General features: G+C 45.3%; 1 protein-coding gene across 6 annotated transcripts in view; it reads left to right on the top strand.

Moving 5' to 3' along the window:
• The window catches only part of agap3 (ArfGAP with GTPase domain, ankyrin repeat and PH domain 3), a 116,289-nt gene that overhangs the window by 42,509 nt on the left and 51,306 nt on the right, over positions 1-22,474 (top strand). For 3 of the 6 annotated variants that reach the window (XM_008283027.1, XM_008283028.1, XM_008283029.1), the window contains exons 1-6: positions 1,579-3,510; positions 10,325-10,383; positions 12,758-12,845; positions 16,077-16,162; positions 18,632-18,773; positions 19,868-20,002. In XM_008283027.1, coding sequence (XP_008281249.1) covers positions 1,917-3,510; positions 10,325-10,383; positions 12,758-12,845; positions 16,077-16,162; positions 18,632-18,773; positions 19,868-20,002 — 2,104 coding nt within the window. In that variant the 5' untranslated portion in view covers positions 1,579-1,916. Of the gene's footprint in view, positions 1-1,575; positions 3,511-10,324; positions 10,384-12,757; positions 12,846-16,076; positions 16,163-18,631; positions 18,774-19,867; positions 20,003-22,474 lie in introns of those variants that run through there. The other 3 variants (XM_008283025.1, XM_008283030.1, XM_008283024.1) reach the window with 2 other exon arrangements.

Here is a 22,474-nt window from a genome sequence, read left to right as displayed (position 1 = left end):
TGTTGTTGTGGGGGGAAAAAAAAAAATAGTTTTCAAAATCAGCTGCCAGTGAGTGAGATTCAGCTTTTGGCCCAAAGCTGCTGCACTTTCCGGCTCCTGGTTGTGCTGGATTTCCCATGGTGATACAGTCATGATTATATTGGATTTCCCACAGTGATGCACTCGCAGAAAGGCCAGTCGCTGATGCCATTTTGTTCCGGGTATTTTTTTTTCTAGCCAAAATCCCACATAAGCAGTCATGCACCTGTGGGTTTATATGCACTGTGGGACAGATTTCAGTTTAAAATCCAACTGCAGAGAGGTTTGTTCTCATCTTGTGACGACACATCATCACCTTGGCTAATTATACGCGTGTTAGTAGCTTCCTAATTGACACCATTGTATCGTCACCATTTCTCTACTGCCCGAATTTTCCTGCTATCGACCACAAAGGGGCAGTGTTCCAGCCCGAACCACCCTGCTGCAAGAGTGCTGCAGAGATGAGCAGGTAAAATCTGGCATGACTGTGCTACGTAGCCCCGTGCACGAGCTGTTCACTAATTCAGCACCACACCTCTGGAAAAAGAGGAAATTGAACTCAAAATGTAACGGCTCCCGGGGTCCTAACGTTCAATCAGATGGTGTTATTCTCAGTAGGTTAACGTGCTCGTTTCCTCACTGAAGTTAGGTGGCGAACAGCCTTCGCAGCGAATGTGTAATTATGTGGAGATGTGCATCGCTACATAATGACCGATGTACCGGTTTTCTGCCGCAGTAACCACCGGCGCTTTAAAAAGAATACAATTTCCTCCCCATAAATAGCTGTCAGCCAATCTTGGAATTAGGCTTAAGCTCTCCCACTGAGTGTAGGCTGTAGTGGGAGCCACTGGAAGCGTGGTGTGTGTGTGTGGTTGTGTGGATGCTTCATGTTACTGACACAGGTTGCGCTGCATTGCTGTTCTCGTGGGTCCTGGAATGAGAGGCATTCGTGTTTTTTTTTTATTTTTTTAATGCTGAAATCTTCCCCTATCAAAGTTATGAGAGACAAGTGATCTGTTTAGACCATTAAAGTGGAGCTGGATCATTAAAACTGACATGTTTGGGAGGTTAAATGTTGGAAAATCTAAAAACGTGCCAGTTTTTTTTTAACGCTCTGTTTCCTCGTCCTCCAGTGTTTCCCCCTTTTTGTGTTCTGCTGTTGGTCATAAGCAGACAAAGTGTCCATTCATGGCTGTTTGTTGTGGATTGTGGTCTGTGTTGATTATAGCGGTGTCTAATCAGCTCAGTCTTCTCTTTATCTCTTGCTCACTTTGTCTGTTTGTGTCTTTGGGGGCTTCGAGCGGCTCTGGAGAAATCAGGAGGGCGTGTTTAAATGCCCCTGGGATCCACTCCTTGTTTTCCATGTGTCCCGGGGGTTGGAAGGCAGCTGAAAGTTCAAACAGAGACACACTCCCTCATGCTCTGCATGGCAAGAGCTCAGAGATTAAGGGGTTTGTCTGCGCCGCCAACAACAAGGATTGCTCACAGTTCGTAACTTGCCAAAGAGGAAGGATGATTCATTTTTTTTAGGTGTAACTTTTGTATCTGCTACAGAAATGGCTTTGTGGCAAAATAAGCAATGGAGAACCTGTTTTTCTTTTGTGCTTGTGCTCGTACGGGGCAGGTAGAGCAGCGTGGGGCAAAAGCAGCTTCCATCCTGTGTGAGTCTGCTGAATCAAGGAGCCGGAGGATGCAGGTGGCAGCGAGGCTTTGCTCCAGCTTGTTTGAAGTTTTTTCCCATGTCAAAGGTGAAGGATTATGCCTGGCATAGGAATTTAGTCTTCAAGCGAAGGACTTCAAGCGCTGAATCTCAACTCCTGGGCAGAATGTGAACCGTGGCCTGTGCTACACACTAGTTTTGTGTGTGAGTGAGGACGTATCCGTCTGAGTAAAGTGAGATGCTTTTCCTCAGCAGTGGGACCGTGGATGCGACCCCAAGGAGTACAAGTAATGGGCAACAGCAGCAGCAGCAGGGGATGACTGTCTACCACATCTCTGTAACCCTGAAGGAAACACAAGAAGATGCAGCAGCAGCGTCAGAGCTGGGATTGGGCCGAGTCACCCACACCCTGGTGGAGAACTGCCAGCCAGAAGAAGAGATAATTAGTGTAGTGCCAATGGAGAAGAGCCCCAGGCTGGGCAGGGCACGACAGGAGCTCGACAGGTGGCCCTCCCTGAGCCTTACAGGTAGAGGTGGGAGGCACAGAGAGGAGGTGGTTTTGGAGGAGAATGAGGAGGAGTTGGAGGAGGTGGAGGGAAAAATGAAGACTGACAGGTTTTTGAACACAGGAAGCTCCTCACAACACGCCAGAGACGTGGCAGAGCGAGCAGCTCAGGCAGACAGGCAGAGGCAGCACGTAAAGAGCTCCACGATATGCTCCGTCGGCCTCCGTTCTAAAGGACTAGTTCTCGGGGATCATGGTTCTGTTACGGGACATAGTTCTCTGCCACGGGCCGTGCTGCGAAGGCCACGTCAGGATGAAGCCCTGCTCGGCCGGAGGACGATGAGCATGTATGGCGACCCAGTCAAGCAACAAACAGATTGGCAGCCTGAACAAGAAAGACGCCTGCGGAGGCCCAGGAGTGTTTGCATGCTGGCAGGCCCAGGCCAAGTCCTGTCAGAGCCTCCGACCCAGCAACTCTGTAAAAGAGCAGGGATTTCAGAAACCAACCAGCAGTACAGGAACAGGAAGGCTGAGTTGAGGGCAGTGGATGGCCTCAATCCTGTCGTGGCTCAACGGCCATCAGCCGCTTCACAGGTGACCCTCAGGGGTCGTCAGAGGAGCTGGAAGCCCAGGCCCGTCAGCATGACGGTACTGGAGCTAAGAAAGCGGGGCTCTGACGATGAGCTCGACAGCCAGAGGAGCTGCAACCACACCGGAAGCGATGGAGGTGGATTTCTTAAAGGAGGCTTTCGTTGGAGGCTGTTTGGCAAAGATAAGAGCAAAGAGAAGGAGGACGTCAAGGATGTTGCATCTTCTCCCAAATCCAGCAAATCTGATGCTTCAAAGAGTACGCTGAGCACTTTAAGGCGGAGCCTCAGTCTGCGAATCAGGAGGACTCGGCCTCGGGACAAAATTAATTTAGGGTCTGAGGGGGAATCAAAAGAGAACTGTCGGACTAAAAGCACCGCTGAGGACCCAACAATGGCTCCACGGCCCTTCTCGTACCTCACAGGAAGAACACTTCCACCTGCCAGTGAGCAGACAGAAGACGGGGGCATGCAGTACATTCAGTACCACAGCAGGGGAAAGGTCAAGGTGATGGAGGTTCCCCTCTGTCCAACTAAACTGTCTTCCAAACCGGTTCAGGAAGAACCAAGCATATGGCAGCTCATAGCCAACCGTTTCAGGAGGAAAGAGCAGCCGTACAGTGGCAAATGTGAACATTCCCAGAGCTCAGACCCCGGCCAACATCCCCAGGCTGAGAATCATAAGTCACAGCCGGTCACCATAGAGACTCTGGCAGACTCTGACTCCCACAAAGGTCAAGGTAAGACCTGCAAGATTGCTGAATTTATTTCTCAGCTTAGTTCTCCATTTATAGCCCCCCGTTCACTGCACAGACTTTCAGCCCAAGAGAAACACGGAAGTGTACTTTTTTTTTTTTTTCACAAGCAAATGAAAAACATGTGGGGAATTGTGAGTTTGGATGGCGTTCAAAAGCGTCTGGTTCCAGAGTCCTTTTGGAATTTCTATTTTAGGTTCTTTATTTCGCCAGTGCTTTTCATGTGTGAACCTCCTGTTTGTGTGCACTTATGCAGCAATTACTTTGCCTTGTACAATGTTTTCTGAAGTTCAGTAGATGAGTAGGTAAGTACAGTAAACTGAAGTCACCAGTGACTGATAAGAACATTACGGCGGCTTGTTTTAAAAGCGGGGCAGCTGTGGCCTAGCAGTCCCAGAGCTGTCTGTGTGTTACCCGGACTCAGGACATGAGCGTCTTGATAATGCTGTCTGTTGGCCTCACACACAGGCAGCTTAAAGAAGCAGCATTAAAGCAGTTAGTGGCTGTAATGGGGATGCGTTTGGCAGTCTCGCAGGGCTAAATTAAGAGGGCTTACATGCTATAATGATGGGGAGAGGAGAAAACGACTTAAGCACTGTGTTTAAAGGTTAACTCTGACAGTGGAGTGTGTTTGTCCAGTTGCCTGGAAGAGCAGCCAGAGAGAGGCAAATATTTGCAACTATCTGAAATAATGGCTGCGATTTGCTGCGTTTTGAACGTCAAACTCCAATTTCACACCTTGGCGCTGAGACCTAATTAGTCGTCTGTGACAACTTAATGACCCCTGCCAGTGTCGGGTCACGCATAGCCTCTGTTCTTTCACATTAAGCCCAACTTTGAACCAGCAAAAGGAGGCGTTTTATTGTAACATACAGCTCGTAAAAGGACCCGAGGTCATCCTTGTTGATCTGCCGTCTGTTTGTATTCTCACATGACACGTTGCCAAGGATACGTATTCTATTGTGGTGGACTGTCAAGTGATATTTTTCCATTTATTCCACGGCAGAGTCAGTCAGGCATCAGGAATGTAGGTGTGCCGATCAGCCAGCGTAAGGTTAGGTGTTCAATGCCCTGGGCGGGACTCTGCGCCTGTTGCTACCTGCCTAAGTGTTTGTTCTTAAATTAAATCCAGAAAGCTGAAGCCCAGCACTCCTAAAAACCGAACACACACACACACACATGTACACACTCTAGTTGAGCTCAAGTGTTGTGGGTGAGGTTTTGGGGGAGGGAGTTTTAACCAGAGTTTGAGGTGTCCCCACCCCCCACCTGTGGATGAACAAAGCCACTCTGTAGTGCCTGTGGATCCAGGAGTGATCAGCGGAGCGTGTGCTGACATGGGGGCTCTCTGGGGGTCTTTGGGTTGGATAAGCAGCGGCCGGTCATGAGGCGTAGCCGGTCCGAGGCGCGCGGATCTGCTGAAGGTTGAAATACCAGGAAAGGGGATTGCAGATAGATTTATTGCGGGTCAATGTGCCGAGCAGACAGAAAAACACTCAAGTGATGCATATTTATTCAGACTCACCTTGACTTGCTATTTATAATCTGAAGAAAGTACCCGGCGTGCGCGCGATGCGGACTCGTTTATCTCGAATCCGACATAAACGTTATTCATGAGGACGGAATTCCCTTCGCTTCTTTCTCGCTCGTTCAACGTCGCTCCCTGCTAAATTCTTGCCAACAGTACTTCTCTGCATTCGGAATACGTCTGCCTGCTCCCAATCCTGCATATTGAAGAATAATTTAGGAGATGCATTTGTTTATGTCGTTTACACCAGCAGGGGCGGGGGTGAGCCCAGCTCCCAGCAGGTAGTTATGCTCAAGATAAATAGACACTTTCCAGGAAAGTTGTACAAACAGTAACACTGTGATAATGCCCTCTCACCTGCTGTAGGACACATGGGGAGGCTGCAAGATATTGAAAAATCTGAGTCATGCACAGTCTAGGCTGGAGCGCTGGGAAATCTGTTAATAACCAAGTATTACTTATATTTGAGCATCTGCCACCGCAAACCTCGGCTCGCGTACATTTTGTCCTTCAGGAAGCCGTTTCACCAACAAATCTAGAAACCGTTCTATAATGCCTGTGTTTGATTCGTGGCCGATTGTTTCCGTCGGTTTGTTTTCTCGCACAAAGACGCGTTTTGTGTCTTAACTCGACAAACCGAGCCGGTCGGCCCGGGGGACGGTCCACCGCGAGACTTCTAGAAAAACCCTACTTTGTAAATATCGTGTTAAAATCCTGTTTGAGCCCAGATGTCCAATTTATTTCCAGGGAAGTGATCAATGGCTCTGTGCAGACAGCACAAGGCTTTAGGAGCTTTAAGGAGGGAAGGTCATTCACTGGCAGGACTTAAAGATCTTTACCTTGTTCTCTGCTGATTGTCTTTGTCGCTCTCTGACAGAGAGAACACACAACAGAGTCTCACCAGGTTCTGTGTTGATGTTTTTTTTCTGGGAGCCACACAAAATAGAAAGAGATCCTACAGGACTGTTTTGTCAAGACGTGCATGATAAAAGCAGCCAGACGGGGGAATGTCGGTCGGTCATGAGGTTGGCGAATCATCGAAGTAGAAATACTAATTGCTAGCTAAATTCTCACTCTGTAATTTATGACGGTGGAAAAAACATGGTTTGGAAAGTCAGTCAGAGCCGGAGTGGAAGTTTCGACCTCAAGGTTGTCCTCTCATTCCCCAAACCGCTGCAGATTCACTGCAATGTATGCATACGCACACACACACACACACACACACACACACACACACACACTCAAGCATACGCACTGACCTGCTCACACTGCATTTTCTTTTCTCATAAAATGGAATAAGTCTATTGTGCCTCACTACACTCAGACTGAATGGTCATTTTTATGCGAGTAGACATGAGCAGTGAAGTGTAAAACCTGACAAACAAGCTGGCAGCACAGCTCCCCCCCCACCAGCACCACCAGCAGCACCACCACCAGCCGTCCTCACAGAGACAAAGACACTGGTGTCCTCTGTTAGCATCACAAATGCTGGGGCTCTCTGTTTCCATAGGCATTCTGGGACGCGGTAATGTGGGGATGGTCATATTTAAAGAATGACGTAACGCCGAGCACATGGATTCAATTAGGGCAATTTCTTTGAGCAAACTGGTTGCACCGCGGCTCCCCCAGCATGGCAGAAGTCAGACGTTTGCTCCGTCTTACTATTTGTTTGGTGTGCTGGAGGACTTCCTAAAAAGATGTTTTAATGTCGTGAGAAATGCATGGGTGTTTTTCTTCTTCCTTTTTTTTTTTTTTCTTTCTGTTTAAAAAAGCTCCTCGTTTTCTCTCGCTTTCTTCTTTCACTTGTGTTTTTTATGTCTTTGAAAACACAAGTGGTGTTACAGCCAACAATAAGGAAATGTGCCGTTCCAGAAATGCAGCGCTCGTCAGCGGCCAACGACTCCATTTCTGTGTCGGCCTCTTTGGGTAACCCTTCGTTTCCCTGCCTTTTCATCTGCGAATTGGCCTTTTGTTTGAATGTGTTCCCTCTTTGAGAATCTGATTTCGTGGACCGGGCATATGTGGGAAAAAAACATTGAGGTGTTTTTCTGTTTATTTCTCGATTCACCGATTTGGTGCCGGTGTTTGGTTTCCATAGCGAGTGCTAAAGACTGGCACCTCGCAATGTGTCTGTCTCGTTGGTGTTTGTGACTGTTAGCTTTGCTCAATCCTCCGACTAACACACACATAAAGCCTCGTTTTCTTTATATGTACGGCGCTTAACAAATTTATCCGACCACCTGTCTAATTTGTCAGCTTGTTCTAAAGAGAAATTAAAAATTCTCTCTCTCATTATTCTGGCGTTTAGCAAATAGAAATAATGTTGGTGATCCTGACTGACCTGAAACAGGAAGAGTTTAGTTTGATTTAATGTCAGACAGTGAGAAAAAAAGGTGTCTTTTTATAGAGTGGATGTAAACTTATATATATAGACCATCCAGCATTATGAAGTGCTTTAACGCCACTCAGCTCTCCACGTTTTACCATTTTAAACAAGGGATTTCAAACTGAATTCACCTTTTTCTACCCAGATGTGAGCCGGCTCACTGGGCTTCTCTGAGAAAATTAATCACATTCAGCCACTAAAACTAATTTTCCTGTTCAGGAATGCAAGTAAATAACTATAATTTGACATTTTAATCAAGAAATAATAATGTGCTTTAGTATTATTTCAGTTTTACATTCATGGATAACAACAATAATTATATTTTGGCATTAAAAACATCATTTCGGTTAAAGAGCTTCTACATACTGGTGTATTAACTGTTACAGAAACATAAAAGATGATTTAGGTAATCACCAATGCTGTTAATTTCTGACAGCTGTGGTGTAAACCTTACGGCGGGTGTTGGTCGAATACATTTGCAATCACTGTATATGTGAAGAAAATGAGGCAACAGCCTTATCTAATATCATCTGTGCCTGCATTGTGCTTCCTCCACTTTAAAAGCGAGGCTGGTGGATGTCTTCGCTCATGTTCCGACATGTCAAACCCACACTAAGAGGGCTTAACGGGAGGCGTGCTGTTTAAAGACTACTCCGCTCCACACAATGCTGGTGAAAGGCCCTTGTGTTCGGGATGCACTCTCCTCTCCCACAACAAGTGAGACATCCAGAGCTCTCTGTAAATGGAGGTCAGGAATAAGTAAACATTTTAGCTGAGGATTTTTTTTATTTTACTCTAATTGTAGTAGGTAAAGGAATTTTTGGCTCCGATCTGTTCGGCTGTGAGTCATTCACGCTTTTAGCATTATTTGGAGAGAAAATAGAAGCGTGTCTTATAGCAGCAGTGGTTACCTTCATGTTTACGCTGCCATTCTCTCCATATTAGCATCGCCCGGGGCACAAAGGAAAACCACTATTGATGCAACAGACGGGCTTACGGTAATGATGGTGCATGAATGCCGTAATTGTCGAGGCGTAGACATGTGGAGGGGGGTCACCTGGTATTACACACCTTGCTGCCAGGAGATGTTCACTCCCATGTCAGAGATAACATCTTCCTGGGGGGTTCGGACGCTGAGAAAACCGTGATCCGAATCAGGAAGCCGGTCTTTGTTCTAATAGTTGTTATGACACATGGTTGTGTACTCCATCTCTGTGGGAACTGAGCGCAGCTTGCCGACTTGTCATTTGTGTTTTCAGTTCTCAGGGGTTGCATTGTTCTTTATAGTCCTCCTCCCCACTGCCCCCTTTTTTTTTTTTTTTTTTAAATCACTATTATCTAGTCAAAGTCTGCAAATGTCACAGGAAAACCAAACAAGCTGAATCCAGCCTGATAATAGCTGACTTTTAAAAATAGATTAGCTAAATCCCTCACCGAGATTGCGCTATTTTGAAACCTTACATTGAAATAGATTGTTTTCGACCGCAGCTCCTCGGCAGTCGTGTGTTTATTAAGTAAACAAAACTACAATGAAAAGCAATTAATTTTTTTAGGGCTGAAACTTATTCCACCAATAATTAACTGGCAGCTTGTTCTCTTGATGAACTGCCGGATTGATAAAAATGTCTGTCACCGTTTCCCAGAGTTGGTTTTATTCAAACGTCAAACGAAACGGTCCAGAATCAAAATATATTTAATGAATTTATGAAATCCAGCTGTATGTGTATGTTTTATCGGCCCACCAAAAGGGATTTAAATTATTAGTAGATTAATAAAAATGGTTGCTGGTTATATTTCGATTAGTTTTAGGTGTTTGTTCGCACTGATTAACTCTGTTCAGGACGTTCATGTCTCCACACGTAGAAGGTCTTTGGTCAAGAAAGAATATGTGCAAAATATTTCATTATAGATTTTGTACTATGTTAAATAAATTTTCTAATAAATTGACATATTTTTGGTTCCAAATGCACGACAAATGTCCCTCTTTTTATATTTAAATAAGAAATCTTGAAAAAAAGGCTGCACGGTGGTTAGCAGCGTCGCCTCGCAGCTAGAAGGTCACTGGTTCCCGTCCCGGTGAGGACACCCGGGATCTTCCTGCGTGGAGTCTCCATGTTCTCCCCGTGCAGCGTGGGTCCTCTTCGTGTTCTCCGGCTTCCTCCCACAGTCCAGAAACATGCTGAGGTTAATTGGTGATTGTAAATTGTCCGTAGGTGTGAATGTGAGTGTGCTTGGTTGTCTGTCTCTAAGTGTAGCCCTGTGATAGACTGGTTACCTGTCCAGGTGAACCTGCCTTCACCCTGAGTCAGCTGGGATAGACTCCAGCCCCCCATGACCCTGGTGAGAATTAAGGTGTAGAGATGATGGATGGATGGATGGATGGAAAATCTTCAAAAATAAAAAACAATACATTTCACCTCAACCAAAAGTCCTGAACAGGGTTAAAGTGCACAGATACCGGTCATAGGCTATATGTTCCCTTTACCTCTGTACTGCTTCTGCACTAAACGTTCATAAAACGACGGCGCTGGTTGTCGTGTGTGCAGGAAATAAAGGACGACGGGGAAACAAAACTAAATGTGAGCTCTCTGTAAAGAAGGTATCTTGTGAGTCTATCGCTGAGTGAGTGGAGATGTCCCTCCCCTGCCTGCAGATAAGATCCGTCATATCTATACGACAAAACGGAGCATTTGTCGTAAAACTCCACAGACAGTCTGTAAACTGCAGCCGTAATGTCAGCTCGCCCTCATCCAGTGGAAAAGTACTGATAATGCCATTTTATCGGTAGCTGGCGCCAAACGGAGCATAAAACAGATTACCTTTCAGTGCTGCTTGACATTCATTATTTATTTATCCGTCTATTTTGTCTTTCTCTCTCTCTCCAGACTCCTTCGTCAACAGCCAGGAATGGACGTTGAGTCGGTCAGTGCCAGAGCTGAAAGTGGTGAGTAACTTTTCTTTTTTCATTTCTAACAGTCCCGCTGATTATTCGCCCTCCGAGGTTTCATCTTACTGATGGATTTAAATGTCAGTGGCAAAGCATGTTCTGTCCATGTAATACTGGTTTTTGCATTTCACATGAGAGGGAACATTTGAGAAAATTGGCCGGACTTCTCCCTGGCACGTAGTGGGTGATTTTTAATGAGATGTGTTGGCATGGAGATGCAGGGTGGCTTGCACCAGGACACGAGATGAGTGACAGTTCTGGGCTAGACCGGTGACACATCCTGGGTCTGATCCCATCCGCCAGTGAAGCACACACACAGCCGCTGCCAAATGCACAACTAACATGCTCACATGATTCGATGCCATCCACCCATAAAGACGAGCAGCCTTGAAAAGTCCGCCGCTCTGCCAGTGGATGTAATATTTCCGTGTTAGGTGAATCCACTGTTGTCGCACCTCGCATAAGGGAAAACTTCAATGAAATGAAAAGGGAGGATTCACAAAGAGCTCAAAGAACAAACCTGCTTTATTGGCTTCAAACACTTGCAGCGCGTTGGTTTTCTTTTTATGTTTCTAAAGGTGTTAATTGGCGGGGCTGCGTTAAACGGACCCGGAAAGACTGAAATAAGCAAAATAGCGATCATTCCTTTCAAAAACTTTCAAAGAGTTTTCTAAAGGTCACGGTGAAGCCAAATTTGGTCCTAAGTCTCGGGAGCTTGTTAATGTGATAGCAAAAAAAAATAAAAAATCAGACTTTTCCTTTTCATGCTGCAGTAATAATGAAAGGAGCCGGGGTCAGAACAATTCCTGCGGATTAATTGAAATGATCACAATCGCTGGAGGAAACCTCGTCTGCTGCCGGCGTTGTCGCTTCATGATGGCGACTTAACTGCAGCCAAACCTCATTTTACTGCCTTTTTTTTTTTTTCTCCATCATCAGCTGTTTAGTGTTTCCAGATCCAAACTAAACATCCACAAAGAGGAGTGAAAGTCCTGTAGAACGTGGAGCAGTGCTGATCCGGCGTTTTGATTTCACGAGGCCCGTATAGCAGCGGGTCACAAAGAAAGCGGTTAAACAGCAGGGACGCCGGTTCTGTGGCGCACTCAGAGTCGATTTCTGTTGACTCACAGCTTTCACCGCTCACGGCCTACAGCTTTTGCTAACTTACAGCTTATTCATACTTTGTTCTGCCGGGGTACCTCATGATGCATCCATACTCGAGCTATTCGGAGGGGGGGGCGGCCGGGAAAGGCCTTAAACGGATCTTTTCTCTTGTGCCTCAAACGTCCCTATAATTAGAACCATACCTGACTTTAACACCCACTAACGATCTGAAGAAGAGGAGGGCGATGGTGGGTAGAGGAGGAGGAGGAGGAGGAGGAGAGGGAGGAGATGAGGCATGTTGCAGCCTTTGTTCTTCCCAGACATGCTGGCATCATCAGCCCACCCTCCGTCATGCATCACCCCCAAGGCACCGCGCTCAGGTCTGGTCTAGACACCGGGGACAGGAAGCACAGGAAGCAGGACTTTGCACATAATGTTTCAACCCAACGTAAAGAACCGAACCGTGCTGGTTGTGCTTTAGCTTGTTAGCCGCCACCTTAAAGTAGTTTCTTTTACCATCTCCTGAGAAGCCCAGATGTTGAGCTTTTCACTGGAATATTTCCAGTGAAGCAATCAATCCCAGTGAAACCTGACTCACCAGGAGTTCACTGACTTTGTGTGATAATTACAACCTGACTGATAAAATCTATCGTAGACATTAAGCACAACAGACCACTTTGATTTTTGGATTTTAAAATGTTTGATTAATAAAGTTTGTGGATCGACAGACCAGGAGAACTTAAACTTGAGAGAATCTTTCCAAACATTTCTCTTTCTGGGACGTCTCCATGCCTGGACTCCCTACATATACGCCACTATAAGTATAACTATATATAACCCCAAATGCCAGCCTTTGGTTTATCTGTCGCGCTCTAATGGTAATGCTGCTGTCAGCAAGAATTATTTTCAAACCTGCGGTGGATGATGCATTCAGGGAAACTCGTACGACTCCGATTTGATGCTCGCCAGCCGAACAGAAACCTTTTTGAATTGAATTATCTCCCAAACGTCTGTCTGAGGTTTCATTTTCGGTCTGGATGCAGCGTTGTTGTTGTTGTCGGCCGCACACAAGTCGCAGATAATGAGCTGAAACCTGCGAAGCCGTTACGACGCAGCTCGAAGGCTCATTTTTGACTTTTTTAAAACAATAGCTCAGAAAAAAAAAAAGCCCCACAAGATTCCTGACGTCTTTTCTTTCGGAGCTTCAGAAGTGTTTATTTTGTGTCTTGTCATTAGTAACCACAGTGTTTTGCTCTTGGTCTTGCAGGGCATTGTGGGAAACCTGTCCAGTGGGAAGTCCGCCTTGGTGCATCGGTACCTGACAGGCACATATGTGCAGGAGGAGTCTCCTGAAGGTAAGCGTCTGCCGGGGGTGTTGTGGGTCAGGAGGTGATTACAAACATGACAGATAACACAAAGGCGCAGAAACACAAAGATTAATGCGGCGGGTTTGCTGAGGCCTCAATGTCCCGCCGCTGATGTACTTGTCATCTACATTACGTCGCCGCTGAGGTGTGAAAACCTTCTAATGTCGGCCTCTCGCGAATTAAGAGAACCCTCGTTATTAGCCGTGTGTTTCAGAAGCGTCAAAGTCAAATTATACGACGAGCTGCTGGGTGGCAAATTAGTTCCCTTTTGTTTGTCGTGAGCAGAAAGTCAAGCATGTTGGCACGTATTGTCGCGCTGCACAGAAGGATAACCATATTAGCAGGAGTGCAGCCGGATATTTACATGAAACACGGTTTGTTTGCTGCTTGTCAGAGTACTTTTCTAATTAGTTTGTATTAGAATGTTTTGTGTCGGATTTTATCAAGCTTCCAGATGCCAGGGTTGGTAATTGCCACAGTTTCCTTTATAATTGTGTTTTTGTTTTTCCCCCCCTCGACTAAAAGTTGCGAGATAAAGCCAGAGGACGACATTTCTTGTAAATTGGGGCTGTAGGGTAAAACTAATCGTTTTTCAGAGGCTGTAAATTCAACTTTTTGTTGCAATAACAAACTAAAGGCATGTTTAGGAGGTCCTGTTCATTAGAAAAGCCCATCACAAGAATGCCCCCTTCTGGCCTGAAAGGTGCGTCCTCCTCTCAGAATGCCACAAATATTTTGGCAAACCCAGAGTTAACTGATGATCTTTGAGGGGGTTTGCAGTGTTTCATTTTAGTGTAATTATAGTGAGGGTGAGACATGAAGCGCATAATTAGTTTCTGGCATTTCGCTGTACCAAGGGAGAAAAATCCTCATAGCTTAATTAGTCCTTGAGAAATCAATGGCGGAAATGCTGGAAAAACAGAAAGCGGGTTCTGTCGCCGTGATCGTGGGGTGGGGGAAACGTGTCGGCTCGGATGTGCCCCTTTACGGATCGCTGTGATACAACGTACCTGCCTCATGAGCACCAGCTGGCTCTCCTTTGTCTCCTTAACGCTGGCTCCACTCCAGATCGAGTATTTACATTGCAGCAGCAGCAGCAGCAGCATCGCCCAGCAGTGGAAGGTTGAGCAGTGGCTGTTTTCTTCACTGTTTTGTTCCTGGGCTTTTTGCTATGATATCTGAAAAAAGGTACTGGGGTGTGTTGCTATGGCAACACCGGATGGAGCTCCGTTGGATTGTGGCTCTGTGTCAAGGTCTAAGCCTCCGTGTAAGCAGAGTATGCTTGCTGCGTGTTAACCATGCCTACCAGCTCACCGTCTCTCAGTGGGCTGTGCGGAGGGTTATTAGTCGCCTGTTTTAATGTGAGGCTGAACTCAAATTCAAATAATCGCTTTTCATCATGCCAGAAAAAATAAATAAATAAAAAGAGAGAGAGAGAGAGAGGGAGAGTGGTAGTCTGCCTTATTTATTCACAGCACTGGGATGCATTGTATTGGCTCGGCTCTAAATAAAGACAACAGGATGATTATGTAACTGAAATGTTTGCTTCAGATTCCGACCGAGCCATATGCTTTCATTACAGACGCCGGTTTTCAAGAGTCTTTTTCCGTCATCTGCTATGCGTGCGTGCGTGTGCGTGCCGCCGGTTCCCATGCAAACTATGTAGTCTGTTAAATCTTTGGGTTCGGTCTGTATTGTTGTGATCTGCTCTTTCACACTGCGTAATGAGATCCTCCCCATCTTTTTCTCGCTTTTCAAACGGGATTCAAACATACAGACGCATAGCTTCGCAGTCCTTTGTCTGAATCTCCAAAGCTCTGTGACTTCAGTAAGAAATAAAAAATAAAAAAAAAAGCTGGCTGGTGGTTCCTGAGACTCTCTCTCTCTCTGTTACACAACCAGCATCAAGCAGGGTTTGAGAGTCTATGCAAAAGGCTGGGAGAATCCCCTATTTGCCAAGCGGGCTAAAGTGGACTTAACAGGGGTGGAAGTGTGGTTCAAGTGGATATGTATTGCTTGCTGACACAGGAATACTGTCTGCCTATTAAAAATTACAGGGCACGGCTACCGTACAGCCCTTACAGCTCCTCTGTGGTGCAAGCTCTGTGGTTCTCAGTCGTTGCTTCAACAACATGATCTGACATTCTGTTATCTAATCACAGGAAGATTTTAGCGTTTGAAACTCCTAGACAAACGTAAGAGACGTGCTGTCATCGTATGTGCACGTCTGCCGTCTTCATATTTTTGGATACATGATCATTCCTAGATTTTCTGAATTTGTATTTTTTTTGCATTATTCAATTTTATCAAATTGCTCTCAGCATATTTTCGTATTCATAAGACACTGTTTTCACTCCCAGGGCCATCTCTAGCCTCGCAACTTTCTCATTTGAATGTTTTTAATCTCCACAGGATCGCAAACCATTCAAATGATATGCAAAATCTAATTTACTGCGTGGTTCTCCCATTGGTCTTTTCTTTATCTGCAGCCAGCTTTGCTAGCGGCAAGGAAAATGTATTTGTATTAGAAACGAAATGAAGCAAAGGGTAGAGAAACTCAAGGCTGCATGGCTAAGTGTTAGCTTCCCACCACTATCCTGTGGACATGGTGTGACCTAAACAGCACAAGGTCAGAACGAAGACACTCTCGTTTGACTCTTATTTTATTTCCCCCTGAAATTGTCGTCTTAACATTTCACAAGTGCAATTTGTTGTGAAAACCGATCGTCAAACCCAGTGAGGTGGCGGAGAGCGACTATGCAGCTTGATAGTGTTTGTGGACTGAAAGTTGAGCCTTTCCGTGACTTGTGACAGTGGCACTGAACTGGTTCCCTCAGCAGCTGTGCATTAGATATGCTAAATGGCAATTTCTCGCCCACATAATTGGCTCCAGAGAGACCTGGCTTCCTGTCGGCGTATGATTCTGACAACGCCGCATTCAGGAGGGCTAAATTGAGAAGCTGCACTTAAACTCGTATGCATCTCACCAAACTTTTATGAGCTGTGTCAAGCTGTGCTTTGATATTGAATTTTGGTTTATTTGGCACATTCTTGTTTTTTTTTTCTCCTGATTAATGAGTGTGAAATGTGTCTGCAGCCTTGTTCTACTCGGGAACCCCCGGTGGTTCGTTATTACACCCGAGCACACGATTTCTAATTTGAGCGAACATGTCAGAATGACCTTGGACTAAACTCTTGGAACAAATGTCTCTTCCTCAGGTGGACGCTTCAAGAAAGAAATTGTGGTGGACGGACAGAGCTATTTGCTTCTGATCAGAGATGAAGGAGGGCCTCCGGAGTTGCAGGTAGGCGCCCCGCTGATCTTTAAAATGTCTCTTTACTCTGAAGCTCTAAGGTGTGTCCGTCAGAAAGTGTCCACGGACGTGAACTGTTTAGAGACAGCCCATTACTTCTCTGCAGGGCTGCTTGGAGCAGTGTGACAGCACTCTGCGGTTGTTCTACCAAAAGCAACAACAGATCATTGATCAAGCTGAGCCAGAATCGTTTTGTTGTGGTCAACGGGACAACACCTAATCGTCCCATTAGTATGTGGAGAGTGATGGAGCCACTGTTTCATCTATAGCCGGCTTTAAGTCTTCCTGGTGACAGTGCCGGCGTTTACCCAGAGACGGTTGGGTCTTACCTCCCATTTACAGCTCAGTCAGGACTTTATTGGACTTTAGGAAGTCAAAGAGTCTTTGATTTATACTAACATTGACTTTTGCATGATTGCACAGTACTAGTATCATCTTCTCCTGAGATTTCTGCTTGAGAATGGGTCGTATTGGATCTCCTCATCATATATTTTACAGCATCATGTGTACAAACTGCAGTCATGGATCGAAAAGTATGATGCAGTGGAGTCGAGGTAGAAAATAGAAAATTTCAAATTGTACTATATAAATATAAGTAAATACAACAAATTTTGACAATCGCCTGAATGACGACATGACAAGTTAGTGACAAATCCATAAAGGTTTGTTTTGGTTTTCCAGCTTAGAATTGAAGCTAAAGTAAGAGACGTTTCTATTAAATAAACATCCATTAAATAAGTTTACACAGCGCTGATTAAGCCAATAAGCTGCAGGTAAATCTCTCCATATTCCCCCTTTCGTAATAGAGTTTTGAAACCGGTATGGGGAAATATTTCTTCGCTGCGACATCGGAAGCGTCGTATTTTTACATCAACTAGCAGCGATCGGTTTCCCAGAGTTGAAGATGGAGCAGATAAAATAAAAAACTGACACTCAGAGGAAGGATAATAGTATGAAAATTAAAGCAATACAAGCTGATACAGACCAGCAGTGTTTGTGTAGTTACTCCTCCTTGCCAAAAGGGGGAGACAAAGATTCGGCACTGCAGTGTTGAGGTCAAAATTCTCGTCAGCTTTGCTTCCTATTGAGCAAGAGCTCCGGCACACCCACATTGTGGGCTCCGCCCATCACCAAACACCTGAACAACAACGTCAGAGACTAACCTGCAAACATCTAGCAGCTGGAGAGGCGTGGCTTCTTTGTGGGCTTGGTGGAGAGCAAAACAGAGCAAGAACAGATGTGAGCAAATTGATGCTAATGTTGCTGCAGTGTCATCAGGCAGTGATCACATCTTCAAGCTGTTTACAGCTTGTTTCTGCTCAGTTGACGAGACGAAATAGACTTTCCACGAGTCGGAAAAAATAAGCCATCAATAGTTTTCGTTGCGTAAAGGCGTCTAACAGATTTGATGAGGGATTTGTGTCGAGACAGATTTAATAATCAGATTCAATTAAATGCTGACGTGTGGAAGCCCAGCCCCCGGAGAGGAGACGCACGCGGCCTCGTTCGATGTTCCCAGTGAATTTACCACTGATGCCTGACGCGGTTTACGCTTGCATTACGCTCGGCGAGATTAGGGAATAGAAAACGAGTTCGGCTCAGTTGTCAGCCGCCTGTATAATTAGTGGCATAATTAAAGGCCTCCATTATGTTCCCACTCACAGGAGGCTGAGCGGAGTCGAGGCTCGGAGGCTTGATTTGCCATTCAGTCCCTTCGGGGGTCTGGGCAAATGTGAAAGCTGAATGAAGAAGAGGGCAGTACAGGAGAATAGTTTGTCTTGACTGTCACTATTACTACTACTCTGGGTTCTCCTCAGTCTCTTTCCTACAATGGGCGGTGATTACGATTGATTTCCCCTGCTCCGGGGGAACCTCTCTCTCAGTTTGACCCTTAACGGAGATTATGAATGTATACATGGAGCAGGCAGCACAAAGATACCCAGATTACGATGGCAGTGGGAATACAGAGACCGGGTATGGATTCAGTAGTTTAATCATTCATGGCCGGTGCATCCAGTGCTGGTGTTTAGCCTCAAAACAAACCAGTCAGTGTGCAATGACTGTTGCTGCACTGCCCCCTTCTGTCTGTATACGTGAAGTACAATGACGAGATGACCTGCAACATCAGGAACCAGTGTTTGTAAGTTATTCCTACCAAGCTAACAACAAAATAAAAGTGTCCTCATTAAAAGCAATTAAAACAACAACTTTCCCTCTCAGAAAAATCTAAAATCTCTTAATTAATATGTTGATTTTCAGTGTTTCCAGCTGTCACACTTCTCTAAGTTGCGTATTGACACACTTCCAGACTTTTTGTTATGTCTCAAAATCACATTTGCCCGGTCGGATCAGCATTTCTGGTGCAAACTCTCTAAATTTGTTTGGAATATTCAGTTCCTGCCGGCCGTAGTACGGCAGCCTGTGCTTCACAGTTCTTCACCACGTCTGCTCTGTCCTCAGTTTGCTGCCTGGGTGGATGCGGTGGTTTTCGTCTTCAGCCTGGAGGATGAGATCAGCTTCCAGACAGTCTACAATTACTTCTTGCGCCTATCCAGCTACAGGAACACAGCTGAGGTCCCCATGGTCCTCGTTGGAACACAAGGTGTTTGCTCGACATCTGATATGTATAAACCTCTGTGTTGTGCTGCTTTACACCAGAAGTACCAACAGTGTCCTGCAGTGTTTCTAAAAGATACCAGGCACAAGTGAAAAGACAAAAAGACCAACATTGACCTGGTTGTATTAGAAAATGTCGTCTGTGGAGCCAAAGCCTGACACATAGCGGCTTATTTCTGCGTAAACTTGGCCTTCTTTGTTGTCCAAAAACGAGTAACCCTCTGAACTGCAATATAAAGTCTTGCACCTCTATGGAAACACCACAACCACGGCTAGAGGTAGAATTCAGACGTTTTTTTTAGTGCCGTATAACAAAGTTGTAGTACCAGATATCACACAAAAAGAAAATCAACAGGTGCAACATTTTCCACAGATGTTACCGGCACTGAAAAAAAATGGTGGCTTTACTCACCATGAACATTTTACTACTTAGATTTCTAATGTGCGTCCGTTTATGTCCGTCTGCTCCGTGTTACACATCCTGCAGTTCAGCCCAGTAGTCTCTGACTTTATGGCTTCATGGTTGTACCAAGTAATCCACAATGGTTTGGACATTTTTGTAGATGAGACGTGTAAAAGAATGTGTTTTCTAAATAAATATCATGGTTTTAAGCTTAGATTTTGTAATAGTTTTGGATAGAAGAGTACCAGTTGGCGTTTACAGTTTCTCTCTCTGATAAATGGCATAATTTGGGGGATTTTAGTGAATGACATTGGAAAGAAATGTTATATTTTTGGGGTTCAGAGGGTTAAAACAAAGCCACAGTGCTGCACACGTTTCTTCATTTGGTCATCATGATAACTTAACCAATCCCACGTACTATCCCGCTAAATACTAAACAATAAAGCACACCAGATGCCTTCTGATCCACTGCTTCCTTAACAAAGGCTCCATTTACTTCTGTTTTAAGACCACATGTTAAAAACTACAGTGTCTGCTTTTTAAAATGGCCGTATATGTTTGTGCCGTTTTGTTTTATGAGCTTAAAATTTGCCGACGACAACAAAAGCGCGGAGCATCAGCAGCCTCTTCGGTCATGTCTGACTAATGCTTTTTGTCACCTTGTCCCCTCCCGTCAGATGCAATCAGCGCCGCCAACCCCAGAGTGATCGACGACTCGCGGGCCAGAAAGCTGTCGAACGACCTGAAGCGCTGCACGTACTACGAGACCTGCTCCACCTACGGCCTGAACGTGGAGAGAGTCTTTCAGGACGGTGAGGGGAAGCGCTTACAGACGGGTGGAGGTGGAGCTTGAATGTGAAAGGACACCTCAGTGTTCTAGTTTTCTAGCACAAGATGTGTTTGATGAGTTGCTCATCAATTGACAGAACATCAATTTTAAACTTTTTTGTAATTTAATAATCACATTGGGTCATTTTTAGTATGAAAGTGGCAAAAAAAAAGCAACTAGTGTGAAGACGTGGGCTTTGAGAAAACATTAATAGACATTTCTGACTCTCCTCTGATGCCTGTCGATGACCTTCACTTTAATCCCCTTATTCCCTGGCATCACTTCAGGCAAAACCAAAGGCTGCATTCATTATCTGAGAGGAAAATTATTCTAGGCCAGCATAGAAAAAAAAAAAAGAAATACTGGCCACATATCACATTAATGATTTCTGATCTGTCAAGTGTGTCAGAGAGACCGCAGGCTTTCTTGACAGTTTCTCCAATAAACACTTCAGTCGAAGGAGTCGGTGTATTTTCATCTCGAGAAAAAAAAAAACGGTCAAATGTGGCCCAATTTATTAACCGCAAAACAATGAGCTGATTAATTAATTGCCCCCTCTGTCACTAACCGGCTCGTAAATGTGACAAGCAGCGAGCTCAGATTTACCTGAAATAGATGTGATTTAGTAAAATTCAGATGTTAAAGTCCGCTGTGTGGATGGATGGAGGATGCAATGAGGTCAACCTGAAGGTTCACGCCAGCTTAATAGAGTTGGATCTCACGGTTGTTTCTCTTTTTCTCTTCAAATACAGTCGTCACCGCTGCTGTCATTAATTATGCGAGCTGAAACCATGACTTAGGATGCACAGCTCTAAGGTTCATACTGAGTTCTGTATTCTCTTCCCTCTTACACTGGCTTAAAAGTATCTGGAAACTTTGACTTCTTTTCCCCCCCGAATCCATAATTGGAGTCATGGAACTGTTATTTGGAAACTCGGCTGCTTCAACTCGCGGCGCATTATCCCCCGAAGGCTGCAGCTCCTTTCAAAGGCTGTCATCCCTTCAGAAAACATCTGAATATGTAACGCAGTGTTCACTTTGCATTTCGTCGAACTGTTGATGCACGGGCACGTTGTCTTCCCTCCCCGCCTTTTAATTGCTTCCTGAAGCTCAATTTGAAATAATTAAGCGGGATGAAGGAGTGTTGGCTGTCTGGAGAAGTCGCTGCGTATCGCCTTCCCTCGCCGTATTCGCCGCCGCAGCAGCAGGCAGCTGGGCGTTATGGTCCCAGCTGTCAACGCAACTTCAGATCATCTCTCTTTTCCCTCAATGCTAATTCGCGTCACGCAGCCGCGAGCATCACCTCCCTCCTCCCCTCCCCTCGCCTCCCCTCCCCGCTCCACCCAGCCGAGTGTGCCGTGCGCTCGGGTGGATTAAATGACGGGTTGCACCAACTGCACGGCAAATCTGGCTGTTCGCATGGCGACAGTCGTCTCATTTGGCCGACATCACTCCGTAGAACTCTGTGAATGACAGGAGAGGAAGAAAAAAAGAATCATTTTGTGTGATTGTCTTGTCTTGGAAATAGAGTTTTTGTTTTTTTTTTCTCTCCCTGAAGATACCCATCCTCATCAGCAGACTGCAAAACAAATAGCCCGAGGTGCCTTAGATAATGTGTGTTGTAGGGAGTGTAAGAAGCAGAAGTAGTTGTTGTTGTTCTTTGTTTTATTAGGAAAGACTTTATTGACACCTTTTGATGTATGAACACGAGCAAATGTAGTCGCACACGTACAGAAATCCTAAATTTAGATCAGCTGTTGTCTTTAGAAACATCAATTATGCTGCTTGGCTCAAGAGACAATGAAAAACAAAATGGCACATTGATAAATAGTCAACTTTTAGTGGTTAGAAAAATGTTTTTTTTGCAAACAGTCCGTCTGTGCTTACAAGAGTTAAGTCAGGAAAATGTGTTTTTTTGCGTTGACCCTTGAAGTCTCCATTATCTATACACCGCTTAATCCTCACTAAGGGGGCTGGAGTCTATTCCAGCTGACTCAGGGTGAAGGCAGGTTCACCTGGACAGGTAACCAGTCTATCACAGGGCTACACTTAGAGACAGACAACCAAGCACACTCACATTCACACCTACGGACAATTTACAATCACCAATTAACCTCAGCATGTTTTGGACCTTGTGGGAGGAAGAACCCAGAGAGAACCCACGCTGCACGGGGAGAACGTGGAGACTCCACGCAGAAAGATCCCGGGTGTCCTCACCGGGGACCTTTTAGCTGCGAGGCGAGGCGAAATGGGATGCAGCCCATTTTACAGAAACACCTCCAGCTTAATTCTAATTATTAGGTTTCTACATAGATAACACACACGCTGCTCGTTATCAGCGTCAGGATGCAGCAATGTGACAACAATCTACACATGCATGATTCTCGAATCACCAAAGTCATTTATACCACGAGTCGTCGACAGGATCCGATAACGCTCTGTTCCTGTGTCTTTG

Source organism: Stegastes partitus, unplaced genomic scaffold (assembly GCF_000690725.1).
Source record: "Stegastes partitus isolate 25-593 unplaced genomic scaffold, Stegastes_partitus-1.0.2 Scaffold295, whole genome shotgun sequence".
In the NCBI taxonomy this organism is placed as follows: domain Eukaryota; kingdom Metazoa; phylum Chordata; class Actinopteri; family Pomacentridae; genus Stegastes; species Stegastes partitus.
The sequence above is the reverse complement of the archived record's forward strand: the minus strand, read 5'-3'. Positions and strand labels throughout refer to the sequence as shown.